General features: G+C 46.0%; 1 protein-coding gene across 1 annotated transcript in view; it reads left to right on the forward strand.

Annotated features, from left to right (window-relative positions):
* The first annotated feature begins 4,372 nt into the window (after nt 1–4,372).
* Nucleotides 4,373–12,393, forward strand: part of LOC127570054 (lysozyme C-1-like) — a 49,876-nt gene continuing 41,855 nt past the window's right edge. Inside the window, exon 1 of the mRNA XM_052015288.1 lies at nt 4,373–4,502. Coding sequence (XP_051871248.1) covers nt 4,373–4,502 — 130 coding nt within the window. The remainder of the gene's footprint in view (nt 4,503–12,393) is intronic.

The following is a 12,393-nucleotide window of genomic DNA, read 5'->3' on the forward strand; positions in this document are numbered from 1 at the left end:
AGCTTCACTCTGTATCTAACTGTCCCTGCCCTGGGAGTGTGTGACGGGACAGTGTAGAGGGAGCTTCACTCTGTATCTAACCGTCCCTGCCCTGGGAGTGTGTGACGGGACAGTGTAGAGGGAGCTTTTTTTATTATCACTGACATATGTCATGAAATTTGTTGTTTTGCTGCAGCAGTACAGTGTAGGACTTAAAAATTACTATAAGTTACAAAAATAAATAAATAGTGCAAAAGAGGAATAATGAGGCAGTGTTCACAGGTTCATGGACCGTTCAGAAATCTGATAGCGGAGGGGAAGAAGCTGTTCCTGAATCGTTGAGTATGGGTCTTCAGGCTCCTGTACCTCCTCCCCGATGGTATTAACGAAAAGGGGGCATGTCCCAGGTGGTGAGGGTCCTTAGTGATGGATGCCGCCTTCTTGAGGCACCGCCTCTTGAAGATGTCCTCGATGGTGGGGAGGGATATGCCCGTGATGGAGCTGGCTGAGTCTACAACCCTCTGCAGCCTGTAAAAGGAGGTGGGGAGGACAGAGGGAAACAGTGGGGGGAGGGGACCCAGTGGGAGGAGTGTGTGGGTGATGGATAGATTGAGGGGTGGAGGAGGGGAAAGAAATATGGTGCTCGGGGGCTGGGGGGGTGCAGGAGGTACTGGATGGATCAGGAGGAGAGAAAAGGGACAGAGGGGGAGCAGGTTACCAGAAATTGGGGAATTCAATGTTGATGCCGACGGGTTGTAGACCTCCCAGGGGGAATGTGAAGTGCAGTTCCTCCAGTTTGCGTTTAGCCTCACCAGTAACTCAACTTTTCTGTTTCTAAAGCTGCTGCCACACCTGCTGAGTATTCCCAGCATACTCTTTCATTTCAGCTTTCCTACAGCTGCAGTGTTTTGTATTCCACAAAACAACACACAAAAAAATAAGAGCAGGAGTAGGCCACCAGGCCTTTAAGCCTGTCCCTTCATTTAATGCAATCATGGCTGATCTACACTGGCCTGTACTCCTCTTCTGTGCCGTCTCTCCATGCCCCTCTGTTCCTCGATCTGTCAAATATTTATCCACCCCCACTGTAAATACTTCTGATGATGGAGCTTCCACCGTCCACTGGGGCAGAGAATTCCAGAGATTCACCACCCTCTGTGAGAAGAAATTTCTATCTCAGCAGGATCGCAAGGGGCTGCAGAGGGCTGTAGACTCAGCCAGCTCCATCACAGGCACAACCCTCCCCACCATCGAGGACATCTTCAAGAGGCGGTGTCTCAAGAAGGCAGCATACATCACTGAGGACCCTCACCACCCGGGACACGCCCTCTTCTCTTTACTATCGTCGGGGAGGAGGTACAGGAGCCTGAAGACCCACAATCAATGATTCAGGAACAGCTTCTTCCCCTCCACTATCAGATTTCTGAACGGTCCATGAACCCATGAACATTACCTCGTTATTCCTCTTTTGCACTATTGATTTATTTTGTAACTTACAGTAATTTATGTCTTGCACTGTACTGCTGCCGCAAAACAACAAATTTCACGACATATGTCAGTGATAATAAACCTGATTCTGATTTTACCCAGTTTTAAATGATTGGCTCTTGTCTTGTAAGCTATGACCCCTACTTTGAGACTCCCACTGGCAAAAACATCCCAACATCCACCTGTCATCTCCCACCGATCCAGCAACATCCTGGTGAATCATGGAGAGGGGAGGTTTAGAGGCCTATGGCCCAAACGCAGGTAGATGGGACTAGCTCACTGGGCAACACAGTCAGCATGGACCAGTTGGGCCAAATGGCCTATTTGCATGCTGTAAGACTCTATGACTCTAATCACTTCTACACTCTCTCCATTGCTACCACATCCTTCCTGTAGTGCAGTGACCAGAACCATACACAATGCTCCAAATGTGGTCTAACCAGTGGTTTCTATAGCTGCAACATGACGTCCCAACTCAGTAGCCCAGCCTATGAAGGAAAGCGCGCCAAATGTCTTCTTCACTACCTGATCATTGCGTGTCTTCATTTACACCCCAAGTTCCCTCTGTACATCAGCACTCCCAAGGTCCCTGCCATTTACTCTGTGTGTCCTACCAGAATTTGACCTCCCAAAGTGCATCACCTCACACCTGTCTGGATTAAATTCCATCTGCCACTGCTCGGCCCAACTGTCCAGCTGATCTGTGTCCCGCTGTATCCTTAGACAACTTTCTTCACTATCTACAACCCCTCCAATTTTCATGTTGTCTGCAATATCCTTCCTTGAGATCGTTTTCTGATGAGAATTCCATAGTTTCATGGCCACAAATACTGTTACTAACTTTCTGTTCCAGACTTATCACTCACTTGAATTTAACTTCCCAGCAGAATCAGAATTAGATTTATTATCACTGACTTATATGATATGAAATGTGTTGTTTTGCGGTAGCAGTCCAGTGCAAAGACATAAAATTACCATAAATTACAGAAATAAATAAATAGTGCAAAAGAGGAATAACAAGGTTGGGTTCATGGACCATTCAGAAATCTGATGGCGGAGGGGAAGAAGCTATTCCAGAATTGTTGAGTGTGGGTCTTCAGGCTCCTGTGCCTCTTCCCTGACGGTAGTAATGAGCAGAAGTCATGTCCCGGGTGGTGAGGGTCCCTAATGATAGATGCCGCCTTCTTGACGCACCACCTCTTGAAGATGTCCTCGATGGTGGAGAGGGTTGTGCCCATGATGGAGCTGGCTGAGTCTACAATCCTCTGCGATCCTGTGCATCGGAGCCTCCATACCAGGTGGTGATGTAACCAGTCACCCCAGATGTGGTAGGATTTGAACATGCCACTGTGGAGACTGGTGCAGTAATTTCATCACTATGTCACAAACCCCTGTCAGCACATTAATAGCCTGCATATTATCAATGTGGGGCCTGTACATAAAGTCTGTCTTTATCAAAGTTAGAGAATTAACATTTCGAAGATTTGGAAGCTAAACCTTACTGTGGTCTTTGGAAAGCACTTGGCAAGATGCCACGAGAAAGGCTGCTGGACAAGATAGAAGCTCATTTGTGACAGAACTGCAAATCAAAGTCGAGCTTATTGTCACATGTGTGCACAGGTGCAATGAAAAACTTACTTGCAGCAGCATCACAGGCACAGAGCATCAGATAAGCAGCATTCACAGGAAAAACATCTTAAATATAAATTAAACAGTTTTTACAAGACAGAACACAATTAGAACAAATAAAAACAAAGTCCATTTTAGTGCAAAGTGATCAAAGTGGTCAGTATCGCTATACTGAGGTAGTGAATACAGTTTTGCTGGTTGGTTCAAGAACCGAATGGTTGAAAGGAAGTAGCTGTTCTTGAACCTGGTGGTGTGGGACTTCAGGCTTCTGTACCTCCTGCCCGATGGGAGCTGTGAGAAGATGGCATGGCCCGGATGGTGGGGGTCTTTGATGATGGATGTTGCCTTCATCAAAGATTAAATATATTAAGTTAAAATTTTCTTAATTTACTCGACTAAGGATTTTTACCAAAAGCTTAGAAAATTACAAATGATACTCCATTTTTAAGAAGGGAGGGAACAAAACATTAAGATGAGATCATTTTTCACTCAACCAGTTTATTTCGTTCACTAAAACACAATGCACTGATTGGCTGATACGAGCTAGTTTAAGCACCAATGGGCATTAACACTGTGTAGCAAAGACAGAGCGTGCCGGAAATATTCAGCAGATCAGGCAGAGAGAGGAATGCATGATGACCTCTCATCGTCAAACATCAAGTCTGTTTCTTTCTCTGTAGATGCTGGCTGAGCTGCTGAGTGCTTCCAACATTTGGAGTTCTTATTTCAGATGCAGTATTTTGCTTCAGTGTGGGGTCATTGGACTTTATTCCTTGGAGCGTAGAAGAATGAGCGGAGATTTGATAGAGGTTTACAAAATTATGAGGGGTGTAGACAGAGTTAATGCGAGTAGGCTCTTTCCACCAAGATTAGGAGAGATAAGTACGAGAGGACATGGCTTTAGGGTGAAAAGGGAAAGGTTTAGGGGGAACATTAGGGGGAACTTCTTCACTCAGAGAGTGGTGGGAGTGTGGAACGGGCTGCCATCTGACATGGTAAATGCGGGCTCACTCTTACGTTTTAGGAATAAATTGGATAGATACATGGACGGGAGAAGTCTAGAGGGTTATGGGGCTAGCAGAATAAAGTTTTGGCACAGACTAGAAGGGCCGAATGGCCTGTTTTCTGCGCTGTAGTGTTCTATGAGATTGTACCTTTGCTCAATAACAGAACATGTTCCTGTTTTATCTTTCCTTGGAGATCTCGACAACCAACAACTAATCGCCGAGGAGCAGCAGAGTTGCTGAGAACCATCGACCAGGTGGTGAACAGCAGGATGAAAACGGTTCTAACTCTGAGCATCTTTCTTGTGACCGCAAGTGCCAAAGTGTTTGAGAAGTGCGAGCTTGCTGGTATTTTGAAGAATGGAGGATTAGATGGTTTTATGGGATACCCTCTGAAAGATTGTGAGTCTCCATTTTGGGGCAAACCCAAGTGACAGTGCCCACTTACAGTCATAGAGCAGTACAGCACGGATACAGGCCCTTCGGCCCAACCAATCCATGCTGACCATGGTGCCCACCCAGCTAGTCCCAACTTCCTCCGTTCTGCCCATATCCCTCCAAGCCCCGCCCCTCCATGTACCTATCCAAGTGCTTTTTAAATGACACTGTCGTACCTGCCTCACCCACTTCCTCTGGCAGCTCGTTCCATATACTCACCACCCTCTGCGTGAAAAAGTTGCCCCTCAGGTCCCTTTTAAATCTTTCACCTCTCACCCTGAACCTATGCCCCCTAGTTTTGGACTCCCCTACCCTGGGGAAAAGACTGTTACCGTCCACCTTATCAATGCCACTCATAATTTTAAACATTTCTATAAGGTGGCCCCTCATTCTCCTACGCTCCAAGGAATAAAGACCTCGCCTGGCTAACCTCTCCCTATAACCCAGGCCCTCTAGTCCTGGCAACATCCTCGTAAATCCTTTCTGCACTCTTTCCAGTGTGTCCACCTCTTTCGTATAAAAGGGTGACCAAAACTGTACCCAGTACCCCAAGTGCAGCCTCACCAACGACTTATACAACTGCAACATAATGTCCCAACTCCTGTACTCAGTGCCCTGACTGATGAAGGCCAGTGTGCTAAACACCTTTTTCACCACCCTGCCTACCTGTGACGCCGCTTTCAATGAACTGAGCACTTGTACTCCTCTGCTCCATTGCCCTCCCTAGTGCCCTACCTTTCATGGTATACGTAATTTAATCCCAATCAGGCCTGCCATCTCTCCCCATTCTTTGCATGACACTCCTTCTGGTTAATAAGTTATAACTCACTATATGTTGAAAAAAAATGTAACTATTTTTAAAAATAAGGGTGTTTTTTTCTCAATTCTAAAATCAATATAATGAATGAATTTCAAGATGACGGGGTAGGTTCATTGGCTGCTGTAACCCAGTGTGTAGGTGGGTGGGGTTGAGGGGACTGTGGGGAGAATAGAATGGATTGGTGTAAGTGTGTGGCTGATGGTTGGCACGGACTCTTTGGGCCATTGTTCCTGTGCACTGTGCCTCTATGATGATACCCACTTACACCAAGGAACGAAATTCCTTGCTCACATGAAGCTCTCAGAGTACATGGTCATAGTAAATACAACTATAAATTCAGCGAAACAGCAGAATGATGCGGGGATTGTAGTGCAGTCTGAGGTGGTGCAGAAAGAAATGCTAATGTGACAATAACGGAAGAGGTAGAGTTAAGAGTCGGAGAACGTGGCAGCCCCACCGGGAAGGGGATGTGAGAGAGGGGATGGGTTCAGAAGTCTGACAGCAGTGGGGAAGAAGCTGTTCTTCCGTCTGGACGTCTGGGTTTTCAAGCTCCTGTATCTTCTCCCAGAGGGTAGGAGACAGAAAAAGGAATGGCTGGGGTTTCAGGCATCCTTGACAATGCCGTTAGCCTTCCTGAAGCAACGCACCATGCCGATGGATTAGGGTTAGGATTAGAAGTAAAATAGGAATGAGCAGTAATTAATCTGTAGCCAGCCAACAGAACACAGTTTAGTATTGCTGTTCCTGCACATCTAAAGCATCAAATCTGGAAAATGTTTCACTCACTAGTCTGTGAGTGAATGTAATGTAACTCCAAGGGCCTCCTTTGTACGGAAGTAACTGGCTGGATTCCTTTGTAGAGTCCTTTGTCCCCTCACTTCTGTTGCAGTTGCCTGCCCCCTGCACCTTGCCGAGCTGATGTTAACAGTAGCTCCCAGATCTATAAGCTCTACCTACAAGAATAGCAAACGTACGGGGACCTAGCACTGAAGGTGACACACATTCTGTTTCAGTAAAGTAGCAACCATTCCATAATTGTTATTGGGACAAAGTCCTGGAACTGCGGACCTCATCTTTCCTGAATTTCACACACGGACTACAATGAGTTAAGAAGACCTTCTCCTGGGCAACCAGAGCTGCTGAGACCTTAAATTTCTGAGATTTACAATAATAACCAAAATAAAACACGCAGAAATCCTATTCATAATTGCATAGATAATACATTTTATTCATGCATTTTCATGTAAGAAAGTAACTTTCAGAAAGGCAGGTCTTGTGCGCAGATTACTGACCAATCACATTTGTCTGCAAGCTTGTGGTAGAATCTGCCTGTTGTTAAGGTGACTGGGCAACACTGCCGTAAACTTTGGTCATTGAAAACATGGCAATGAATGACTTTGACTATGCAATTACTATTTATTGTTTAATCCAGACAAGTGTGAAGTGATGCATTTAGGAGGTCAAATGTATACTGTAAATGGCAGGGCCCTTAGGTGCATTGATGTGCAGAGAGATCTTGGGATGCAGGTCCATAGCTCCCTGAAAGTAGCAACACAAGTGGATAGGTTGGGAAAGGTGGTGTATTGGTATAAATACCTTCATCAGTCAGGGCATTGAGTATAAAAGTCATGTGCAGCTGTATAAGACATTGGTTAGGCCACATTTGGAGTATTGTGTGCAGTTCTGGTTGCCCCATTACAGGAAGGATGTGGAGACTCTGGAGAGGGTTCAGAAAAGGTTCTCCAGAATGTTGCCTGGATTAGAGAGTATTAGCTATCAGGAGAGGTTGGACAAACTTGGATTGTTTTCTCTGGAGCGTCGGAGGCTGAAGAGCAAACTGATGGAGGTTTATAAAATGATGAGAGGCATAGATAGGGTAGACAGAGTCTTTTTCCCAGGGTGGAAATGTCAAATACTAGAGGGTACAGGTTTAAGATGAGAGGAGGGAAGTTTAAATAAGATTTACATGGCAAGTTTTTTACACAGAGAGCGGTGGGTGCCTGAAACGAGCTGCCAGGGGTGGTGGTGGAGGCAGATACGACAGCAAGGTTTAAGAGGCATTTAGACAGGTGCATGAACATGCAGGGAATGGAGGGATATCAACCTCATGCAGGGAGGTGTGCAGGTTCAATTGGCATCGTGTTCGTCACAGACATTGTGGGCCGAAGGGCCTGTTCCTGTGCTGTTCTATGTTCCATGTTCTTGTTACCAATTTAGTTCAATTTATGACAGAAACCAGTAGGTTTTATTGTTAACCGAAAATACCTGATTGTGACATCACATCCTTCCTATAGTGTGTGACCAAAACTGCACACTATGCTCCGTGTGGCCTAACCAGTGTTGTAACAGGGCACCCTGCTCTAATATTCAGCACCACCGCTGATGAAGGCAAGCATGCCATGTCTCTTCTTCACCACTTTATCCTCCTGTGCTGACTCTTTTCCAGGGATCTGTAGACTTGTACCCCAAAGTCCCTCTGTTTATCAGCACACCCTAGGGCCCTATCATTTACTGTGTTCGCCCTACCCTTCCTTGCGTCATGTCACGCTTGTCCGGATTAATTTCCATGTGCCATAGCTCCGGCCAACATTCCAGCTGACCTATATCTCTGCCTGTAGCCTTAGACAACCTTCCTCGCTATCTACACCTTCCTCAGTCTCTTCTCATTGGACGGGCTGCTCAGCTCAGGAATCGAGCAATACCGCATCACTTCCAAGTAAATCTTTCCTCCCAAGTGTTGTTCCACTGGACTCTTGTATAATTACAGCAAGGTCCAACGTAGTGCAGCCTGCACTCTCTCCAGTGCAACCTCATCCCTCCTATAGAGTGATAACCAGAAATGAACTCAATACTCCAGGTGTATTGGGCCCTACCATTTATGGTGTATGTCCTCACTTTGCCCTGACATAATGTGTCACCTCTCTCTTGTTCAGATGTTGGAAACACTTCAAGGGGCTGAATGGCCTTGCACGTCTCAGTTTAATTGGGGACTGTTCCTTTTATGTTTTGAACAAGGGGTGTGCACGGCGTTCTACGAAAGCACGTACAACACCGAGGCGGTAAACATCAACTGGAACCAAAACAAAGCCTTGTCGATGGACTGCGGCCTCTTTCAGATCAACAGCTTCTGGTGGTGTTTGGATGAGGTGACGCCGGTTACCAAGAGAAACTGTGGCATGAGCTGTGGAGGTAGGCCCCACTGATAGTTTTCCAAACCGTTGCGGGATAAGACAAGAGAAAAGTAGGAGACTGGGGGAGTGTATAAGGAATTGCTACAACCGTACAGAATTGTGCAGTTCTTCCCGACATCATCACTGTTATTTTTCGGGCAACCAACATCACCATTTTGACAACCACACTTTCTACTTTGCAGGAATGGCTACACTCTAAAAAGCAGCTGATAGGAAAGGTTTAGAGGGATATGGGCGAAACGCGGACAAATGGGACTAGCTCAGGTAGGAGACTTGCAGTGGCTAATTCAAGTACAGCAAGTCCCCACAAACTGCAATGTGACGCTGGCCAGGTCACCTGCTTTATTTTCCCATGAATAAAGACCCTAAACTCCTCTGCTCTTCCTCAATTGGAATACTTAACAGCTAACTGGGAGAGCTGACATGGCTTCTAAAAGTCAAAGAATTGACAGAGATAGACCAGGTTAACACTTCAATTAGCCCTGATCTCATCGAGCGATGGAAGGAGGTTCAGGAGCTGATGCTTCCCCCAGTTGATCCGTGAATGCTGGTTCCACAGCACCACATGGACTGGAGGCCGTTATTGGACAGGCTGGGGCTGTTTCCCCTGGAGCAGAGGCTGAGGAGTGACCTTATAGAGGTTTATAAAATCATGAGGGGCATGGATAAGGTGGATGGTCACAGTTTTCTTTTCCCCCAGGATAGGGGAGTCCAAAACTAGAGGGCATGGGTTTAAGGTGAGAGGGGAAAGATTTAAAGGGGACCTGAGGGGCAACTTCTTCACCCAGAGGGTGGTGGGTGTATGGAATGAGCTGCCAGAGGAAGTGGTAGAGGCGGGTACAATTACATTTAAGATGCATTTGGATAGTTACATGGACAGGAAAGGTTTAGAGAGATCAGATTTCTGAACAGTCCATGAACCCTTGAACACTACCTCTTTTGCACTTGTTATTTTTTTGTAACTTATGGTAATTTTTATGTCTTGCACTGTACTGCTGCAGCAAAACAAATTTCACGACATATGTCAGTGATAATAAACCTGATTCTGATTCAATTCAGGGATATGGGCCAAACGCAGGCCATTGGGACTAGCTCAGGTCGGCAACTAGTCAGCAAGGACAAAGTGGACCGAAGGGCCTGTTTCCGTGCTGTATGACTATATGACTGCAGAGAAAGTCTTTCATTTCTTCTAACGTAATATTTAACTATTTTTTCAGATTTTTTGGATGATGACCTAACCAATGATATCAAGTGTGTGAAGTCCATCGTTACTCTGCATCCTGGAATGAAAGCTTGGTACAGCAAACACTCCTTTTACCACTACGTGTACATTTAGTTGACATGATGAAAAATCAGGTGTAAACCAAAGCTCAGGACCTTACCGAGAGTGAAATTTGTAATAATGAATTAGTAATGAGTGTTTTCATGATACCAAGTTTGATCCTGTTAGGTGAGACGCGCATTCTTGACTCAATGTAGAGTGGATGTAGGAGACGGGGTGAAGGGAGAGAGAGGGCAGTACAAGGGTTAAGAATATGAACAAGAAGCAGGAGTTAGTCATTCAGTCCCTCAAGCCTGCTCCACCATTCAATATGATCATAGCTGACCCTCTGCCTTGTCCACTTCCCTGGCTGTTCCCCACCCCAGATCCGATGAATGATCTCAGACCAGAAACGTTAAATGTTTTTCTTTCCGCAGATACTGCCTGGAGTGTTTCCGGCTTTTTCTGTTTTTGATCCCCATATCCTTTGGGTGTCTCAAACTCTATTGAACTCAACAAGTGAGCAGCCACAGGTGTCTGTGGCAATGATCCAAAGCCTTTGATTAAAGGAAGTTGTCCTGACCCCTGTGGCTAAGGGTACACCCCTGACATGGTGAATGACGGTAAAGCACTTAAGGAAATGGTAAACCTGAGGAGGTGTCGAGGTTCTGCAGTGCATATGTGTCCATGTGTGTATGTATGTGTGAATATGTGCATGCATGTGCACGTATATGCATGTGTATATGTGCACGTGCATGTGTCTAAATGTATACATGCATGTGTGTGAATGTGTACATGGAGGTTTGTACATGTATGCACATAGGTGTGCGTCCATGCATGTGTGAATGTGCACATATGTGTGTGTTTGTGATCATTTATCTGTGAGTCTGTACATGCATGTGTATGCAGGTATGTGTATGTGTACATGCATGCATTGTATGTTTGTGTGCATGTATGCATGAATGTGCACATGCATAAGTGTGTGAATGTGCTCAGGCATGTGTTTGAATTTGAAAAATAACCCAAGTAATTTGAGACAGTATGTCACAAGGATTGCGAAGGACACCCTTCTATTGAAGGGCATGTGTGGATTCAGCAAGGGATTGGGAGAGGAGGTGGTGAACTCTGGGGGTGACAACTGCTGCTAACCGTCAGTAGAAGAGTGATTAGGGTGGGTGGTGTGGATGAGGTTGCCACTTCACATCTCCGCGCATTGACCCCACCTCTGTCTTTTGCAGGGTGGCCTGGAGTACCAGATGCAATGGACAAAACATTGATAAGTTTGTGGAAGGGTGCAACTTATAACGATGGCACTGTTGATCGGAGCAGCTCATCTCTGCACCACATGGTGGTTTTTACTAATTAGCTTTGCACTGATGTTACCTCATAATATTGTGACAGACCGCATTAACCTGCACTTAACCAGAGACACTGGCTTTCAGCCTCTTGGCATCATCTTGGGCACCTTTGGCAGGAGGGAGAGTGACTGTGAGATGTGTGGCCTTACCTCTCCAGTACTTGGAGTGAGGGATCTCCAGGCAGGTTCAGGAACCCATTCTGTGCAGTTAGCAGAAGGGCCAGACCGTGGCAATCCTGCCACAGAGTCTGTCTGACACTGTAGAACTGTACAGGGCACCAACCCTTGAGAAGGATTCCTCCTCATCTCTGCCTTAAATGGGTGACCTCTTCTTCTGAAACTATGGCCCCAAATTTGAGATCAAGGGAAACTTCCTCTCTGCGTCTACACTATCCCCTCAGATCCTGACGTGTCAGAGAGAGAGAGAGAGACGTTACCATGGGAGCCATTAAACTGCGTCAGTGCCTTTTCTTTGCTTGTAATCTTCAACTATTGTATTGTAGAACAAATTCAAAAAATAACCCCCTGCAATTATTTTACAGTTACTGTTTAAACTTTGGTACTGTCACCTTGTTCTGGTTGTTTGACACCAGTTTACGTGAGAGTTAGTTAATAAATAAATTCAGAAAATATCAGGTCTTGGGTGTTTCATTCTGATTTTACTTGGTATTGGTATTAGTTTGTTATTGTTTGTGTACCAAGGTACAAGGAAAAGCTTTTGTTTGTGTCCATCCAGACAGATCATTCCGTACATAAGTACATCGAGGTAGTGCAAAAGCAAAACAGAATGCAGAATATAGTGTTGCAACACACAGAGGAGCTGGAGGATCTCAGCGGGTCAGGCAGCATCTGTGGAGGGAAATGGACAGTCGACGTTTCGGGTCGAGACCTTTCATCGAGACTGGAAAGAAAGAGGGGAGATAGCCGGTATACAGAGGTGGGGGGAAGGGGTGGAGCAAGAGCTGGCAGGTGAAGGGTGGGTGCGGGTGAGGGGGTTCATAGGCAGATGGGGGGTGAGTGGGGATGTTGTAAGAAGCTGGCAGGTGATAGGTGGAAATGACAAAGGGCTGAAGAAGCTGGAATCTAATAGGAGAGGACAGTGGACCATGGAATAAAGGGAGGGAGGTGGGGAGGGGAACCAGTGGGAGGAGTGTGTGGGTGATGGGCAGATTGAGAGGGTGGGGGAGGGGAAAGAGGTGGGGTGAGGGGGCCGGTGGGATAAGGGG

Source organism: Pristis pectinata, chromosome 4, assembly GCF_009764475.1.
Source record: "Pristis pectinata isolate sPriPec2 chromosome 4, sPriPec2.1.pri, whole genome shotgun sequence".
NCBI lineage: Eukaryota > Metazoa > Chordata > Chondrichthyes > Rhinopristiformes > Pristidae > Pristis > Pristis pectinata.